The sequence below is a fragment of the Dermochelys coriacea genome, chromosome 12, assembly GCF_009764565.3.
Source record: "Dermochelys coriacea isolate rDerCor1 chromosome 12, rDerCor1.pri.v4, whole genome shotgun sequence".
In the NCBI taxonomy this organism is placed as follows: Eukaryota; Metazoa; Chordata; order Testudines; family Dermochelyidae; genus Dermochelys; species Dermochelys coriacea.
In genome coordinates this window covers 38259554-38278709 of record NC_050079.1, presented here as the reverse complement: position 1 = coordinate 38278709, position 19156 = coordinate 38259554, and the positions used below count along the sequence as shown (strand labels likewise).

The window sequence follows — 19156 nt, the reverse complement described above, 5'->3', positions numbered from 1 at the left end:
TGGTTATAAGTAGCTGAAACTTTCTCCTTGGGAAAATGAGAAGATCCCTAAGACTGAAAAGCAAAGTCAATTGTCTTCAGAATCACACAGCTGCTTGCATGCATCTGTCTAGCTACACATGTGAGTATACATGTAAAACAGCGTGGAGAGAGAGTATATGTGAATGTGGCGTCTAGATACTATGGTGATGCATGTCTTAGATATGCCGAAGAGAGAGGGAGAGAGCCGTCGTGAACAGAGTACTTATGAGGTACAATGAGTACAATGGGCTACTTGTCAATAATAATTTTGGCTCTGGGTGGATGTGAAAGCACAGAGCTAAGAAAAATTGCTCAACTCACTTTGATTAATCAAGGGATCATTATTTTTAATCACATTGTTTGGGAACCAATTAATATTAATCTTCAGATGTCTTTCAGACCCACTGAATCTTAGACACTTTGCTTGACTGAATTTTTAGTCCCATGGAAACTAGAACATAAGAACAACCATACTGGGTAAGACCAATGGTCCATCTAACTCAGCATCCTGTCTTTGACAGTGGCCAAGGCCAGGTGCTTCAAAGGGAGAAACCAAGAGATGAAAGACAAATGGAGTTGGGTTGAATTTGGAGTAGCCGTATATTGATTCCTTGGAGGTCTGCAAGAAAAGCAGTAATAACTAGTCAGTCACCAGTGTGAGAAACCTAGTCATGAAACCACTAGTACTTTTATTTGATAATGATATGCATTTTTGTGCTGTTTTTATACATATCTAAATATTGTACTGTGTTTGCATTTAAATATGTAACCTACTTCTGTAGGTATCTGTGTGTCATGCACTTACTGGAATGTACAAAAAAAGTTCTCTAGAATCTTTACAAAGAGTTGCAAACAGAATTACAAAACACATATCGCAGCATGTATGATTTCCTAGGGCTGCAATTACATTATGTCGTTATTTGGTTCACTTAAGGTCTGCAGCAACCGTTCAATATTAAAAAAGATGAATGGGGGAAAAAATGAAGATGGACCAAAAAGATGGACTGTTTCCCTGGAAACAAAATTATCAGAAAGGTTACTAGGCTTGCATTATCTGCCTTTCATTGCTTCCATCCCACACCGTCAACCCAGAAAGGAAAACAAACAAAAAAAAAAAAAAAGAGAAAAAAAACGGTAAGACAGAATGAGCATGGCAGTTTAAGGAAAAGAACTGAATTTAACTGGCACATGCACTAATCTTTAGTTTATTTCTGGTTAAAAATATAGCAATCCAGTGCAGTGTAATAAAGAAATCTGCTGAAAAGGTAGCAGAGAAACAGATAAAATGTAAGCAAAGCAAAGCCAAGTCCACAAGTCAGGGTTGTGCCCAACACTCTGTATGTAAAATGATGAGACGGATTTGGTCACAGATAAAATCTAGAGGATTGTATACGGGCCATATCTGACCCTCATGACTCCCCCCCTCCCCCTGCCCCTTTATCCAATGGATTTGCCTTGGGTGTAATTGTGGGTCAGATAGGGATCCAATATGTAGTGTATCAGAGAGAGGCAGTTAACTTTTTGAAGTGCACAGCTGACATATCTGGCAAGGACAGACTGCATGTGGTCTTGGGGATGGAGGTGGATAGGGAAAATGGTTTAATTGTTTTTGGAATGTAACAGGACTTCAGGAATTTCCAAGCAACTGAGCTAAAACCATGCTCTTGTCATTGCCACCATAACAGCTCAGGACTGGGGTACTGCATCTTTAATGAATGTGTATTATCGGGGAGGAAGGGGTGGGGAAAAAATCAAGGCAGGCATAGACTCATAGAAGGGTAGGACAGGAAGGCACCTCAGTAGGCCACTTCCATTATGAAGATGTTAAAACAAACAAAATTAAGTGGCGTATAGAAAAGAATACATCCTTAGAGGCTGCTGTTGCCAATGACATTTTTTTACAGGGACATGTCGGAAGCTGGAATATACATCCTGCATACAAAGTGCAAAAATACGACATGCTCAGAGCCCAAGCATGATGTCTGAAGCGGTCCATGGCAAGATGTAACAGGCATACCCAGCTGCGCTCCTCCACTCCTGCAGCTGTTGCAATGCTCCTCCCCAGATGTCCTTTGCTGGATCAGAATCGAATCTCCCACCAGACAGCTTCCTTGCATTCTCTGTACGCGCTGGTGTGTTTGTGTAGATGTGTTGCAATTCAGAATGGGATAGCTGGTGATTGTTTTAGTATCACCGCTCCTGAGGGGTTGCGGGGGGGGGAGTTGGGCCGTAATAAGCTACCAGGCAATTTATGGGGTGAGGAGGAGTGGGGGGGAGGGCATATTTGTAGCTAGGAGAAATCGGCTTTGAACAGAAAGAGAGTGGCTTTGGGCAATTTTGCTCTGGCCGAGTGAGGAGGGGAGGGTGCCAGCAGGTACGATATTTACACCTCGTAATCCCCACCACCACACCAGAACTGAGCAAAATGCTGATTGCTTCAGAATTTTTTTAAACTGTAACAAAAAATGGGCCACTTTCCTTTCATCCTCTATCCTCTGTACTCAGGGGGGTCTCTTCTCCTCCCCAAGCACCTCCTTTTCTCCCCCTCATTCCTGTTTTTTTTTTTTTGTTTGTTTGTTTTTTCTGGTAGCAGAGAAGGGAAGAAAAATATGAGGGGTTTTGTTTTTTTTTGTGGCGGGGGGGTTAGAGGAGGATGGGTGAAAGGGGATTCCCCCCCTCCATCAGCTTCACAACAATGGGGTTGAGTGTTTACCAGAGACTCATTCAACCCCCTTTGCGCCCCTGTTCCATCTGCCCACACTCTTGCCTCCATTTTGCAATTTTTGTTCTTTATTTACTTTGGAGGGGAAAAAATAACTGACTCTTATTTTGCTGGGATCCTGTCTCATCCTTTCTGGTGCTGGGAGGGTCAGAGAGTTGTTAGCGTTCTGCCATGCCACACAGCATAGTGTTGTACAAGCAAAGAATTTTGGCTAAAATCCAAAAAACATTACCCAGGAAAAAAAGGCAAACTGTGAGTGAGACTCAATCATTTGTTGTTCTTCTGTGAAAAGACTTGGAAGTTGTCACAGGATGGTTCAAGTTATGATCTTTCCCTTTTTTTTGATTTTTGTTTGTTTTTTTCCCCCATTCGTACACGTAACTCTTATTTTTTTCAAACAAGACAGTCTCGAGTTAGATGAAAAAGTTAATAAACAAAATGGCGACGCCAATGTTCAGTAAGATCACCATGACTACCAGAATGGGAGCCGATCCCTGGAACAGAGAGAGAGAGAGAAGGAAAGGAGTTACAAACTATGTCGAAATTTGGTGGTTAGCCAACTGTTGATAGGAAGGGTCAGAATCTATAATTATACCATAACCCGGCAAGACATGGTTTGCTGAGGTGCAGAGCACCAGTAACTTCCACTGAAGCTATGGGCACCTCTATGCGTGAGACAAAACAGGTTGAGGGAGGGGTAAGTAGTACTTTGCACTTAGGTAGCACCTTCCATCCAAGAATTTCAAAGCACTTTGCAACTGTTAGTGAATTTTGCTTCACTGTCACCTTTTTGAGGCTGGTAAGGATTCTACATTGAGGAAACAGAGAGAGACAGCAGGTTTTGTGGCAAATCCAGGAAATGACCCCAGATGTCCTGACTCCTAGGCCTTTGTTTTAACCATAGGATCTCTACCCCACCTGGCTTTTGTCCGTGCACAGTTCAGTGCAAAGGCAGCTTCTGAGACCTCAGAGGAGCTCGTTGTCATCATCTTTGCAAAATAAACCAATTCTGTTCAGTTAGGGGCACTCACTGTGCACCCCACGGGCCAGATGCAGCCCCCGGTAGTCCTATCCTTGTTACGGTGGAGTGAGAACAAAGCTGATAGAGAATGAAGCACCTCATTTGGTTCTCAAAGAGGGGCACTGGAGCAATCCATGGCATTGGTGCCAAGTTGTGACCATGACAGGAGGTTGACTGACTGACAGAGAGGTTATACCTGGTGGATCAGTAAGTGAGGGCAGCACCTGAGCTTGGATTCCCTCCTGTCATGTACACAGTGAATCTTGCCTTAAGGGACCAGCTAAAACCAGGTGCCTATCTGAGGTGACAATGAGGAAAAAGATGGCACAGAATGGTACTCACTATGCAGATGATGTATGCAGATGTAGCAGATGACAGAACGAGGAGTAATGGTCTCAAGTTGCAATGGGGGAGGTTTAGATTGGATATTAGGAAAAACTTTTTCACTAAGAGGGTGGTGAAACACTGGAATGCGTTACCTAGGGAGGTGGTAGAATCTCCTTCCTTAGAGGTTTTTAAGGTCAGGCTTGACAAAGCCCTGGCTGGGATGATTTAACTGGGACTTGGTCCTGCTTTGAGCAGGGGGTTGGACTAGATGACCTTCTGGGGTCCCTTCCAACCCTGATATTCTATGATTCTATGATTCTATGCTTTGGGGAACTTTGGGGTGGTCTCTTCGGAGAGTTGGTTGTCTAATAAGTGTGAGCTCCCGTGCAGGGTGCAACGCACCCTAGAGGTGCTGGACATCAGTCTTCTGTGCTTGGCACACTAGGCTGCTGCTCCCTCTTTTAATGCTAAGCCTCTGAGTGGGACTGCCGTGTGGCACTGCTGCTCGCCTCGACCAATATGGTGCGGAAGAATCCAAGTACTGGGGCAGGCTAGAGTGCAATAGTGAAAGGTAGGGCCCTGGATGGAATAGCCGGCACCTTTGTCTCAGCTGCTGCCGTTTGGGTAGCACAGGGAATGGGATACACAGTAGGGAAGCCAGAGGCCCTGAACTGCCCCCATTCATTGTCATTTTTAATTATACAGATTTGTTTATTTCATGAAATGGCGCAATTAGTTCCCTGCTTCTCCTTTCTTCCCTCCCTTCTTCATTATAACAAGGCTCATCTGCCCATTCCGGTTGGAACAAGGCAGGGGTGGACGCCCTCATTAAGACGGTCTTTGTACCACTGTGCAGATCTCTGTTTCGCAAGGAAGGTTTTTAAATAGATCATTTCTCCTCTGGAGCTGCTTGATTCATTTCACATTAGGGGAGGCGGGGGCCCAGGGGAAGGAGGACAGGGAGGATGGGGCTCTGCCTTTGAAAAGCTCAAGCTTGCTGGAAAGGCATATGCTGTTGCATAGCAACGAGGTCAAAGGAAGCCAACCAAATGGAAGGATTTCTGAGGGAGCCTCCTAGCAGCCAGGTAGCTGCTCTGGACTGGTTTGTGCAAATCTCTTTGCCTGTAGCCAACCCTTTTGGGTGCTGAATTCCTTCTCTGCTTCTGACAAGTTGGAGCGAGGCTAAATACTGTGATGCAGATTGTTATTCACTGTACTAGCTCCATTTCAAAAGATTATTGGGTTTCACATGCTTTCCCCTTGGATCGATAGGATAATAGGTTGCTGATGGTTCTCAATCTGGTTGTTTCTGCTGGCAGGGTAGCACATTGATGCAAAAACCCACTGGGTCTCAGCCACCCATCATCCAGTGCAGGATGGCTCCCTAGTGCACGTTCTCTAGCCTTTGGTCCAGTCGCCATTTAAATGTCCCAAGTGACAGTGTTTCTGCCTCTTTTCCTATTCATGTGCTCGATCTAGTAGATCAAATTAACCACGTACAGGAGGCAAACTTACATGCCAGCCAGCCTGAATGCTGCTCAGGCAGATGGCATGTGGTACCCCCTGTGTGCTTCTGTCTCATCACTGAACAGAGTTGTAGAACAGGAACAGATGTGGCTAGCCTCAGCATTTCTTAATTCTCTGATCACTAGAGCTTTCCCCTCTTAAATGTGAGAAAACGTAACCCTGCAGTCCTTCCTGAGACCAAACTCCCATGGCAATCATGGAGTTCAATGGAAAGTCGACTGGAATTTTACCCGAGTAGAGGCTGCAGGATTAGGCCCTTAACGTGTGCACTGGGATACCAAAGTCATGCCCGTGAGAGGTCTGTGATCTTGTGGAACAGGTAAGCTGAGATTAAAAATTACTTCTGCAGGTGCAGTGGTCTCTGGGGATTCCTTGCAAAGGGGCAGCTGATGTCTGACATTCTTTCAGCCTACAGCTTCTCTTTTTGCTTTTCACATTTGCCCTTTCTCTGCCCCTCCTGAGCTAACTCCAAAGAGGACTATGCATGTAGTGATCTCTCTGCTGGGAATGGCCCACCCATTGTAAAGGCCTTGGAATGTCTTAGCAGAGGGACCAGATTTCTGATAATATGCTGACTAATCTAACAAAAAGCTTCATGACCTTTCAGGGCTTTTGCTTCAGCTCCAGTTGTAAACTTTTAAATGCTGCTCAGACCTGGGCTTCTGATTTGACAGTGTTGTGCTTGAACTTCCACTAAAGATCTACTCATCCCCTTCCCGTCCCCTGCAGTCACAGGAAGCTGACTGTCCTGGGATATGTGCCATCTTTTCCTGATTCCTCTTTGGTGCCCTGGAGGAAGATGAAACATTCTGAGGCGAGTGAGCCCTGGAGGAAATTCAGGCCTGTCCTCAAGCTGGCAACAGGTTGGTAAACTCCTGTGAATGTTTTAGAACCAGCAGATAAAGTGACTTCACTGCACTGTAGACCATGCTGGACCTTTAACAAGGGAAACCCACATTGAGACGAAAGAAAAAAAATCCCTTTTACCTTGAGGCCCTGTGATTTGAGATGCCACACACAGCTCTAGCCGTTCAATGGCATTTTAATTAATTCTTGCCCCACTTTAGCTATCCAGTAACTGATCATTCGATTTAGAGAGAGTCCCAAATCAAAACCTGGGAGTGACACGCCTGCAGATTTCGGGGGGGATGGGACTCCAGAGCCTGAGCTGTTTTGCAGCTAGGGCTCTCGCGTCATTTGAGAGCAGAGTACTTTATCCCAGTGCCTACAAAGAGCCACTGCGCAGAACGGTAGAGAGAGATGTGCTGGTTCTAGGCAGTGACACCAGGAGCTGCAAGGGGTTGTTTATAATTTCCAGTCCCCATCCCTTGTAAAGTCAGGGCACAGTTTCAAAATTTCACTTCACAGCCCAGCATCAATGCACAGATTTCCAGACTCTGCTCTATCATGAAGCAGCAGTGTAACTACATGCAGGGTTCAGAGTAGCAGCCGTGTTAGTCTGTATTCGCAAAAAGAAAAGGAGTAATTGTGGCACCTTAGAGACTAACAAATTTATTTGAACATAAGCTTTTGTGAGCTACAGCTCACTTCATCGGATGCATTCAGTGGAAAACACAGTGGGGAGATTTATATACATAGAGAACATGAAACAATGGGTGTTACCATACACACTGTAACCAGAGTGATCACTTAAGGTGAGCTATTACCAGAGGGGCGGGGGGGGGGACCATTTGTAGTGATAATCAAGGTGGGCCCATCTTGATTATCACTATTCCCCATGTTTATTCCCCCCCACCTCCATTCCTCAGACCTTCTTGTCAACTGCTGGAAATGGCCCACCTTGATTATCACTACAAAAGGTTCCCCCACCCCAGCTCTCCTGCTGGTAATAGCTCACCTAAGTGATCACTCTGGTTACAGTGTATGGTAACACCCATTGTTTCATGTTCTCTATGTATATAAATCTCCCCACTGTATTTTCCACTGAATGCATCCGATGAAGTGAGGTGTAGCTCACGAAAACTTATGCTCAAATCAATTTGTTAGTCTCTAAGGTGCCACAAGTCCTCCTTTTCTTTTTACATGCAGGGTGAATAGCTGGCTGACCACATCCTCAGAAGGGAATTATTATATGGATCCTCCTTTCACTCACTCGCCTTTCCACACTGGGGACAGTAAATTTCAGCAAGAAGCAGCTGAGCAGTTCAGGGGCCTGATTCTCACTTATATGAAGGCCTCTTTACTTCTCTCTGGCAGTGTAAAGGGGTATGGAAGGAGGGGTAAATTATATTATTGCCAGAGAGGTATAAATGGGCCTTAGTGACAATCAGGTCCTTGGCTTTTAAATTCATGACTTCCTAGACACTGGGGATGTGGATCAAGAGTGAGGCTCTGTAAGAAATAAAATGGACCCCTGCTATGAAATAATAATTAATCATAAATATTTTGGGAAGCTTTATGTTTTGAATGTAGTTTCCAATCTGTCTCTAGTATCAATGTAGTAGTAATCTCATCACTGTAGTATCTAAGCACCATAATTGCTGTCTCATTATCCTGTTTGTGTCTAACTGTTATACAGCAACCCAAGTATCTTATTAGGAATATGGGGGGCCAAGGAGGTGTACCTCACAAATAAAACCACAGCATTGTTAATTTAAAATATGAACAATCCATTGTTGTTTGTTATCACAGAGTCCGAACTTTGTTATCTCTGCCATGGAAACTGTAGTGTGGTTACCTAGGAATCCTTCTGGGATCTCTTAATGTGTAATTATCAAGGATGTTGCTCAGCAGAAAGCCTCAGCACTGGGAAAATGCTGAAAAATCAGCAGCTGGATGTCATTGTTGCTGAATAGTAGACCCCATGCAATCTATAGGAACATGTCACTGCTAAATAGGTAAAGAGCATTTACCAAGTAAAACAAGGGGGTAAATTCTCATTAACACCCGTGCAAAGAGGGACCCCAATAAGTGAGCACAGGAGTAACCAAGAAGAGAATCTGGCCCCAAATGTAGTTACATAAAAGAAGCAGTCACTTGGTGCCAGTACACAATAAAATAGAGCATTACTGAAAAGCCATATAATACTGCAGCGAGGCGTAGTTAGATGGCAAGTGGATCCATTGTGGTTTATGGTCTTGGTAAGAAACACTGTCTGCTGTTCTTTGGGATTTGTACTGATGCCCATCACCTTAATGTCTGAGCACCTCCCAGACTAATAGCTTGGCATAGCAAGATCTCTTGTGTATTTCATGGAGTCTCTGCATCATCTCTCTTGCCTGGTTACAGGAAGGGCTATATGTGAAGGCTGGGGTATGGTGAATCGGTGTGCTTCTCCAGAAGTAACAAGTGCAGTGTAAGTAGTGGAAGCTGATAGTCAGAATGTAGAGACAATAGAAATTTGATCCTCATCACGCAGTCCTCACTCCGAAAAAATTCCCATTGACTTTCATCAGCCCTTAGGGATTAAGCCCTGGAGCCATGACAGCTATTTATTTTGTGTGCGCGCGCGCGCGCGTGTGTGTGTGTGTATGTGTGTATATATATATATATTTATTTATATTTATTTGGGGACCTATCCTGCAAGGTGCTGAGTACCCTCAAGTCCCAATGAAGTCAGCACATCACAGGACAAGGGCCTTACATAATATGCATTTATATATAATATAATGTGTGTGTGTGTGTGTGTGTGTGTGTGTGTGTGTGAGAATACATTTTATTTACATAATGCCTAGCTAAAGAAAGCCAGTCAGGAGATTTTACAATAAAACAAGAACAGATTAAGGGGCTACATTTTCAAACACACATTCCTAAATTGTACCTGTGAAGTTTGTGTGTCTGTGTGTTTGCAGACATAATGTACTTCCATCCTACTTAGGAGGGTTATATGTATTAGTGCACCTGCACATTCTGCCAGCATGACTTATGGGCCTATGTTATGAAGAGCTGCAGAGCTGGGTGTGAGTTGCAGGTTCTAGATCCAAATGCCAACGTTTCCAAAGTTTGGGGGTGATCCAGGATTTTAGTTGGTTGAATTATCAGGAGAGGGAGCCAGCCACAAAGCTGAGATCCAGATTTTGATCCTAATTATTGCATAGTTGCAGTGGTGGTGGGGAGTGTTCATAGTTCGGGAGTTGGGTGAGGCCCATCTTTAAATATTCACTTCAAAAAGACTAAAACACATACAGGATGACAATAAAAATGAGGCTAAATCCTTCAGCTACATCAAAGGCCTCCTGTTATCAAAAGGGTTTTAAAAGGACAATGTCAAGTTGAACATAACACTTCTGTCTGAAAACTATTTACCTAGAGTTGTTACAAGTAATTCCTGATGGCTGTACATGAAAGAGATTAGAGGAAAAAATAGTATTTCCTTCCCGCCTACCAAGCCCCAAATGCGTTTGCTCTGTGCATTTGACAGCACTTTATGCAGAGGCAGTGTATGGATAGTTTTGTGGATAATTCTCCATGCCCACTGACGAGAGAACAAGAAGTAATGAGCTTAATTTGCAGCAAGGAAGATTTAGATTCAGTATTAGGAAAAACTTTCTAACTAAGGACAGTTAAGCAGTGAAACAAGTTAAGTGTGGACTCCTCATCAATAGAGGTTTTTAAGAACAAGTTAGGCAGATGCGTTAGGGATGTCTAAATACCCTTAATCCTACCTCAGCATATGGGGATGAACTAGATGACCTCTTGAGGTCCCTCCCTATGTTTCTGTGATTTTATAATTTTACAGTTTGTTGTGTATAGTCACTGTGACATAGTTATCCACTGGCTTTAAAGAGAGGTGATAGGCATGCATGGCCCAGTCCTGGCTCAGCCCTAAACCAGGGCATTCTGGGGGATGTCATCTAACGGGACTAATACGTGGTGGTCTCAGGAACAGATGACAGGAATCAAGTGGCTGCTGGACTATATATATATTGTCAGTAAAGAGAGTGATTAGGGAGACATTGGACCTGTTGTGAGTGTCTCTAGGGAGGAAGACCTCAGACATGAAATGTGGTGCTGTGGAAGTAGCCTTGAGAGAGGGCTGTGGCAAAAGGCTGTGATGAGACAGGAGGCCTGGGAAGAGCTAAGATCAAGGCCTGAATGTGGAAAGACTCCAGGAACCCCATTGCCCAGATATGCAGATAAGCCCCATTCACACCAGTGTAAAGCAGATAAGGGGCCTAAGCCAAGGGCCTGGAAGTCAGTGGAAGTCTTTCCCTAGACTTCAAAGAGCATTGGATCAGGCCCAGGCAGAGATACAAATGTGAGTGAACTGAACAGCCATTCAGAGTCCAAACAATGTTCGCGTTGACCAGCCCAACCTGCCAAATGACAGCAGGGGCTGGGGGTGGGAAGAGCCCTTTACGAGCAGCCGCTAGGAGAGATTCACTCTCAGTGACCCGTCTTCCTAAATGTCAGGTGGAAAGAGTCTCTGTTGGCGCAGGGAGTGGGTGTTCGTTCATTACGGAGGCAGCAACCGGTCGCTATTTTTATCACTTGTTTCATATTCTTTGGGACTCAAGGTGATTACATTTTCTCCATCCTGAGGTGCAATCCCTTTAAAATACTTTGAAAGCCCCTGAAAGAGCCAAGAAAGGAACATTTGTCAGCTACGTAGGCTGGGAGGTTCTATTTCTGGGGAGAGCTGCTGGATGTCATCCGCCCCACTTCCTTCCCCCTTTAAGCATTGACTCATACCACCTTCTTCTCTCAGGTATCCTCCCCCTGGCTCAATACCTGGCCAAGCAGCCTTCGCTAACACCCTCATCACTTCCACTGTGATATCTTAGCAGAGGCATGCTAATTACAGGCTGGCTGGCTCCCTTTCACTTTCCCTGATGACAGTGAAACATGCTTAGGATATCTCAATAGAGAATGTGCCTCTTAAAAAAACAAAAAAACAAAACCTGGCAGCCACTGGAATTTTGTTCTCTTTCTGTTTATAGTGCCTTGCCGGTCGTTGAAGTTGAACAGGGACATTTCTGTGGTCTAATCAAACAAAGCTCCCCTAACCTTCACTGAGCATCTGGCTCCATTGAGGACCACAGGAGTTGTCCTTGAGTAGTTTGAAATAAGACAGGATTTTAGCAAATAACTGAGAAAACCAAACCTGCATCTGACAACATCTGAGGGTGAGGGGAAATGTGTTAGAGGTGAACACAGATTTTTGGTAGCATGGATTGTAACCAAAAGTGGACAGGGCTTTACTAATGAACATCTGTGAAAGGAGAACGTCAAAGGACCAACTATTGGTCCTGCTGAAATCAACTGGCGGTTTGTCATAGACTTCAGTGAGACCGGAATTTGTCCCTGTAAGTGCTTCATCTAAATAAATGTGATCATAGAATGTCAGAGTTGGAAGGGACCTCAGGAGGTCATCTTAATCCAACACCCTGGTCAAAGTAGGGCCAATCCCCATTTTTGGCCCCTGATCCCTAAATGGCCCCCTCAAGGATTGAACTCACAATCCTGGGTTTAGCAGGCCAATGCTCAAACCCCTGCGCTATCCCTCTCTCTACTATCACTCCTGCTAAATTATGATAATCTAATGAAACTGTTTGGTATCAGTTCATGTCTGAATTCTGGCCTCACTGAGGTCCCACAACACTCATTAGCTTGCCTCGGAGATGCAGATGTTCAGCCCCTTTGCAACTCAAGTCATGTATTTATTGTCCCCTCCCTAAAAACATGATGAATTTTGTGCTGATGAGTAAAAGGGCTGCTGGCATTTTAAAGACTCTCTTCCTCCATACCTCCCCAAAGATTAGTTCTCTTTTTCAAAGACTGGTCCAGAGGCTACAGAAAGCTATGGACCATTCAAACGTAGGACAGATTTCTGCATCATACGGTCCCCCCAACCTGACAGTACAGGTGCCAGTACTCGCCCATCCATGTCCATATTCCTCTGCCCAAATGGTGGCAAGCCACTGCATGTTGATGTGAGTTTGTTCTGGATGTGCAGGTCCACACACACACAGAAACATCAAGGTTTTTTTTCTTAACTTTATTTTAAATTTTTCATATGAATTGAGTACTGGCTTGAGAGCCCTGAAGGCTGAAATCCCCTGACTACCCACAGAAAACACATGCCAAAGCAGTGCATGCTTCCCAGCCTCTTCCTCCCCTCCCCAGTTGTTCAGCCCTGGCCTGGAGGGATCACATCTAGAGGGAAGGCACAGCCTCCACAGCACTTCAATGCCTTGGGCGCTCCTATAACGCTAATAACAAGGTGTGGGATTAGTGCCAGCTGTGATAATGGCTTCGCTGGGAACTGACCTGAACCCACCCTGTTCACTTCATATAGGGCACACAATAACTATTGGACGGTCATTACTTGTGGTCATTACTGAGCTGGGGCTGGATTTGGACTGATCACCCAGAGGAGAGAGGCTACTGCAACTAGGAGCCGGTATTCTGGTTTCATTAGTGGCTCGTGTGGAGCTGGTTTATGGTCGATTATTTTTAAAACCGCTTGTCCTGCAAGGGTGATGTTCAAGCATGTTCCAGGTAGGTCAAAAATAGACCTGCCTAGCTAACAGCCTCCCTTTCTTCCACTTTCGGAAGCGACCCAGCTCTCTTTGAGATGAGAAATGTCCTTTTCAGCAAATAGCTTCACAAACGACAATGCTGGGGATGGCAGGAAAGCAGGGCTGCTGTGCAAGCTGTTCGCTATGTGGGAGCGCACAGACTTTTGCGGGAGCTGTGGTTTGCGTTTTGCAAAACCTCTCCGCCAGGAGGCTCTAAATCAGGGTTGCCTGCGTGCTGGAGGCAGCCTGCTGGAAATAGGAAGGCTTGTCTAAAACTGGCATTCTAAGTTGTGCTCTGGGGAAGCTGGATGGACTTAAACCTGCTTTGAAAAACTTAATGCCTGTCTGAGAAATCCAGAACGGCAATGCTTTGCACAGGTTTGGGGTTCCCCCTCATGAACCCTGTGGCTCTGACAGCACAGAACTAAAAGGTGCTATGTCCTTTTCCTGGTTCTGATACTGCTTCACTGTGTAATCTTGGACAAGGAGCTTAACTGCTCTGTGCCTCAGTTTTCCCATCTGTAAAATGGAGCTAATCACACATGGCTACCTTTGGGTATAGTGAGGCTAAACTCACTAATGTTGGTGAAGTGTTTGGAGATCCTTGAAGGTGCAACATGTTATATGTATGCGACATTGTCTTGTTGTTATGCTGTGGATGGGTGATGCTTTGTGTCCTAGATATACTCACTCAACAGGCTCTTTCTGATTACTCCCTCCCTGTCCATGCCACTGGAACCAAACCCTGTTAATGCCGAAAACTCTTTCTAGAATAAAGAGTCGCCAGCAACATGGGTTATTTAAATCCACATATCATCTATCACTCTGTATTTCATTAACTTCAACTCAAACCTTCGCCATCTGTTCCACCCTTGGTTATGAATGTGAGAAAACCGAACATGCTGCTTCACAGTTATAGCACTTAGAAATATGATGTGCATTCTAATGGCTTGTCTGTGCATCTTTACATGCAGGCTGTGCCTGCTAGTTAGTCAGTAATAACTGTCTTGTAATAATGTTTGTTTAGATCTGAAGCCAGGGTTTGAGCGCCAGTTCCCTGTGTGTGTGTGTGTGTGTGTGTGTGTGTGTGATCTATATAGTAACTATGTCTCCAGCACATAGGTTGGGTTCAACTCTTGTGAACCGCAGAAGCTTGTCTAACTCTGGGGGAGTATATGATGTACTGGGTTTGTGTGCATAAGTAACGTCACCTGCTAGATCCTAGCCCACAACAAGGGCTGGATTTCACCTTTAGCTCCTGTGACAGAGCCCTGTGCATTGGTGCTAACAGATCAGTTGTTTAGGCCTCGCTCCCTGCAGATATTTAGGGCCAGACAAAGCACCTACGCACTCCCAGTGACTTCCATAGCATTTAGTGCTCTGTAGCTCACTCCCAGGAGTTAAACTAGAATCTGGATCATCCCTTATCCAGAAATTCAGAGAACAGTCCTAATTTTCTTGGGCCTCTTCCATGACTGTCGTATAGCACAATTAAAGGATCCCATTTGTTTCAGGCTTTGCAATGCAACATCACTATGGCACAAGAACATCGCATCACACTTGGTGATACTCTGTGCTGCAGTGACATAACATCACTGTACATTGTTGCAGTGGCATGAGGTAAAGATTCAAATACAGAGATGTTGCAACTGGTTATTTCAGAACAAGGATTTGTCAGACCTAGCAATAAAATGGTATCAACAAGAGCTGCATGATCCTGCACTTTTTTGCTGGGTGAATTTTCATATGGGCAGGAACCTGAAATTATTTTGTCCTTTCTGAGGGTGCTGGGTTTTTATTGGGTGGAGGGAGGGTGGTTTGCAACGATTCATACATTTGATCGAGTCTGAGTCCTGCTGGGATTTAATTGTCACAAAATTTTATCTTGTAATAAATCACATTTCCCTGCTTATACCCTCCCACACCCAATGTAGGAAAACTTGCTATTTCCCCAGAGACATTTTGCCAGTAAAGCAAGCTGCAAAAACCACCTTTAAATGTACTTGATACCTTGTGTAGAATGGGAGGTGGGGGGAATTTAAGGTACTAAAGGGGGTTGGTTGATTGGGGGGGGGCAGTTTTTCTCATGTTGTAAATTTTCTTCCACACCTTTCTAACATTGCAACGGTTCTGAACCAGTTCAGGTTTGCCTTGGCGTCCGCTTCCTGAGTCAGATTCAATGACACAAGTTTGTCTACTTACCGTACTGGATTTGAGCTCATCCCCATTTTCCTCCTCAGATTCTAGTGCAACAGGTAAGGATTTCTGTGGCGGGGAGAAGGTTAAGTCCCACCTTAATAGCCGGGGTTCTGCTTTGTCCCCGAACCTCAGATTTTCCAGTTTCTGCACTGTGGGCTCAGCAGAGGAAGCTGGCCTGAAATTCTCTTTGTTCTGGGACTTAGACCTCAGTCTCTGAACCCTAAAGCCCCGGTCTTCCCCACGGTGGTCCTCAGCCAGGCTCCTGCAGGGGCCTGCTTTACTATAGTGTCTTTTTTGGGTGTGAATCTCTTGCATATAAGAATCCATCCTCATGAGGGGTTTCATTTCCATCTCGTAATTGCTCAGCTTCTCCTCATCCAGCTCAAGCAGCTTGGCGCTCCCTGAGCTGTGGTTGTGGGACCGGTGGTGGGAAGTCCAAGAAACTGTAGCTGGGAAATCTGTCCACCTCTCTCTTTGCTTGTGGTTGGAGGCCATATGTTTGTGCCCTCCACTCCGGCCTCTGTAATCTTCAGGGATGGAGGCAGACCCCAAATGACTGCTGCGCAGGGTCCCGCTTCTAACGCCACGCGTCCCGCCTGCTTTGTCTTCGCTCCAGCTGTTGGGTCTCAAGTAGTCTCCGCCTCGTCCCTCCAGCAACATCTGGATCTCCCCACCCCTCTCTTCGTCTACCGAGATCTGTCTGGAGAAATGGGCGCTCTTGGTCCTGCAGGTGGGGCCCAACGGCGGAGTGGAGGAGGGGCTGGCGGGGAAGCTTTGCAGGGGGCTGTCGTCAGGAGTGAGGTCAGAAGGGGTGGTGCCTTTCCTGTACAGCTCTGGGCTTTCTTGCTGGAGTGGGGTCCCTGTGGAGAGGACCTCGATGTCGTCACTTGAGTTCTGACGCTTTGGCCTCTGGCACTCGAGCCCTTTTAAATGAGGAGAGAGAGAGAAAGGGTTACTGCTATTCTGTGAGAGCATCACAGGGCTTTTCAGGGTAAAGAACAGGACTGACAGTATCGGACACCAGAGGTCAGGCCCATGACAATAACCTTCTCCCTGCTCCGAGACCGACAGAATGGACTCGGCTGGTTTCAGACCGTGCCTGATACTGCTCGCAGCATCCGAAGGGCTGCATGTTACGACGAGCTGGAGCCCGTCAGGACAGGGATCATGCAGTCAGGCCCAGCAGGCACCACATGTGTTCTGCAGTGGCTCATGTCATAGCTTGGTGTGGGGTGCGGGAGTGCTGGCTGGGGCGCTCGGGTGATCTGCTAGGCATTTCAAAATACCTTCTTCTGCCTGGCCAACTCACCCGTGATGGACAGATGGGCACTCTAACAACATTGATGCTTTGTCCTTGCTCTCTTCCCTTTGAGGTCCTTAAGACACAGAGAGGCCAATGGTGTTTATAAGGCCCCCAGGGAAAAACTGTGGCTGGATCCCCGATCCTAGTCCTGTGCACTAGCCATGTGGCCATTCTCTGCCCGTACCGCTGAGCATCTCATCCACAATGTGTACATGAACACCCCTTTCTCTTCCCTACTACCACACGTCCAGCAGTGGGACTGAAGTCCACTAGACAAGTGGGCTACCCACCTGAATTGGTTTGACAATACAAAGGTCATTTTGTCTGGAACTGGCAGGACTAGAGATGAGCTTGAATCAAACCCCCAGATTGAAACAGCAAGGAACTTCGGGAAAGTTCAGAGCCAGATCTGAACTTGACAGTTGTCCCCTGTCCCTACAATGGATCCAAACATCCCTGCACTTTGAGAGCATTAGGGTCAGGATTCTGAGCTGAACTTTACTCTGAAGATACTCTAAAGTTGCAGGCTTCTGGAGCCAAATGTAATAAATTTGTTAGTCTCTAAGGTGCCACAAGCACTCCTTTTCTTTTGACTGAGGCAAGACTCTTATTGAGAACTGGACCCCCGGAACTGGCCCCAGTTTTTTTGAAGGGCTGGTTGTTATTATAGACTTATAGGCAGGGCAGTAGTTCATGACTAGCATACTGTGCTTTCAAAGCAATGCACCATGGTGGCCCTGAGTACCTAGGAGACTTGAGACTCACTAGGATGAAATGCCTGTTCTCGTTCCATGAGAATCCCTCTGAATCTAGTTTATGAGGAATTGAGCAGAGTGAACCCTGATGCCACCCCACACAGCGTATCCTGCAGAGTGCATTTCTGCATGGCATCTGCATCCTACACACATCCTCATCAGCCAATCAGCATTCAGGTTCCCTCCCCATTCCAAATTTTCAAACCCTACTATTTGCTGGTGGAAGGATGTGGTGTCTTTGATTTAAGTTGTTTGCTTGAACCAGTACTCTGGCTAGTTATATTAAAAATAATACTTTGTAGTTACATCTAAGGATCTCAAAGCCCCTCACAAATTAGTTAACTCAGCCTCATAACTCTTCTGACGTGCCCAGTTTTATTATATCAGTTCTGCAGTAGGGGAAACTGAGACACAGAGATTAAGTGACTTGGCCAAGGTCATGCTGTGAGTCAGTGGCAGAACTAAGACTAGAACCCAGGTGTCCTGCCTCCCCATCTCCTGCTCTACCAATGTCACTTTGCTGCCTCCATTTTTGACAGGCACATTTGCACTCTGCTTGCTCTCACAGTGGGCTTCTCAGAAAAACCAACAACATCGCACAGTACAGCAAGAGGGAAAATGTGACTTTGCCATGCTTGGGCTATGCTGGTGACTGCATTTTCCAATAGGACCTAGTCAAGTGTGATGGGACAGCAAGATAAAATTCACATGTCAGGCTGATTACTCGGCTATGAAAGCAGCATTTTATTAATCCCTTAACAAACACCAGTGAGTCCAAGGAAGCAGTGAAAGCCAAAGGTTCTTAATGCTCGTTTAACACACCAAAAGCATATTTGTTCCCAGCTAAAGCCGTGCTAAGTTACATGAAAGACTTGATATCTATATTAACTGCCTGACACCCCTCAAATGCACCTAATTGCAATTGCTATGGCTAGATGAGAAATGAGTCTCAAAAAGGAAGAACTCAATTTTCTTGCTATGGTTTAAAAATAAACGCCATGAAATGCCTGCTTTAATTTCTGCCTGATCCTGCTGGATAATTTGCTTTGTGTCATCTTGTTCCTCCTCAAGCACACGAGAGAGACTCTACCTCAAGAAGGCAAGTCAGGAAAGAAATTATGGTCAGGAAATAGTGGAAGTCTGTTTGCTGTCTCTGAAGTAGTACTGCACTAGACTCAACCATACCCCAGATCCAAGTTATCTTCCTGAAAGATGTCTCCAAGCAGAGGTTACTTCCAGAGCAGAATCTTTAGCCAGGTTCTTGGGAATATTAACCTGAGCCTGGATAAGTGATGTAGTATGTTAACATTTTATTGTAACCTTGTCTTAATAAAAAGTTTAAAAAAACAAAAAAAGTGCCATGTGAGTTCACCCGAACAAAAGGAAGGCACTCTTATTTCGTAGCTTAGACTTGGGGGAAGAATCAAGTGGTCTCTAGCTCAACTCAAAGCAAACAACCTGTGAGCCCATGGTTCCCCTTTTAGCACAGACCTGGATCCACAATGTACCCAGATCCAAATCATGATATTGCTTAGATCTTATTTTTTTTATTATTATTATTATTGCAATAGCACCTAGAGGCCTCAACTGCAACTAGGGCTCGATTGTGCTAGATGCTGTACGCACACAAAATCAGAGACAGTCCCTACTTCAAAGAACTTGCAATCTAAAGACAAGACAAAGGAAGGATCATTACAAGGGCTGGTCAAAAAATTTCTGTTGAAATCGGTTTGCAATGGAAACCTGGGTTTTCAATTCAATGATGCCTTTTGTGAAAAGTGTCCACTTTCCACAGAAAATG

General features: G+C 45.2%; 1 protein-coding gene across 1 annotated transcript in view; it reads right to left on the bottom strand.

Moving 5' to 3' along the window:
* Nucleotides 1–2637: 2637 nt before the first annotated feature.
* The window catches only part of JPH3 (junctophilin 3), a 117772-nt gene continuing 101253 nt past the window's right edge, over nucleotides 2638–19156 (bottom strand). Inside the window, exons 4-5 of the mRNA XM_038368903.2 lie at nucleotides 15301–16220; nucleotides 2638–3236 (exon numbers count right to left, since the gene is read on the bottom strand). Coding sequence (XP_038224831.1) covers nucleotides 3156–3236; nucleotides 15301–16220 — 1001 coding nt within the window. The 3' untranslated portion in view covers nucleotides 2638–3155. The remainder of the gene's footprint in view (nucleotides 3237–15300; nucleotides 16221–19156) is intronic.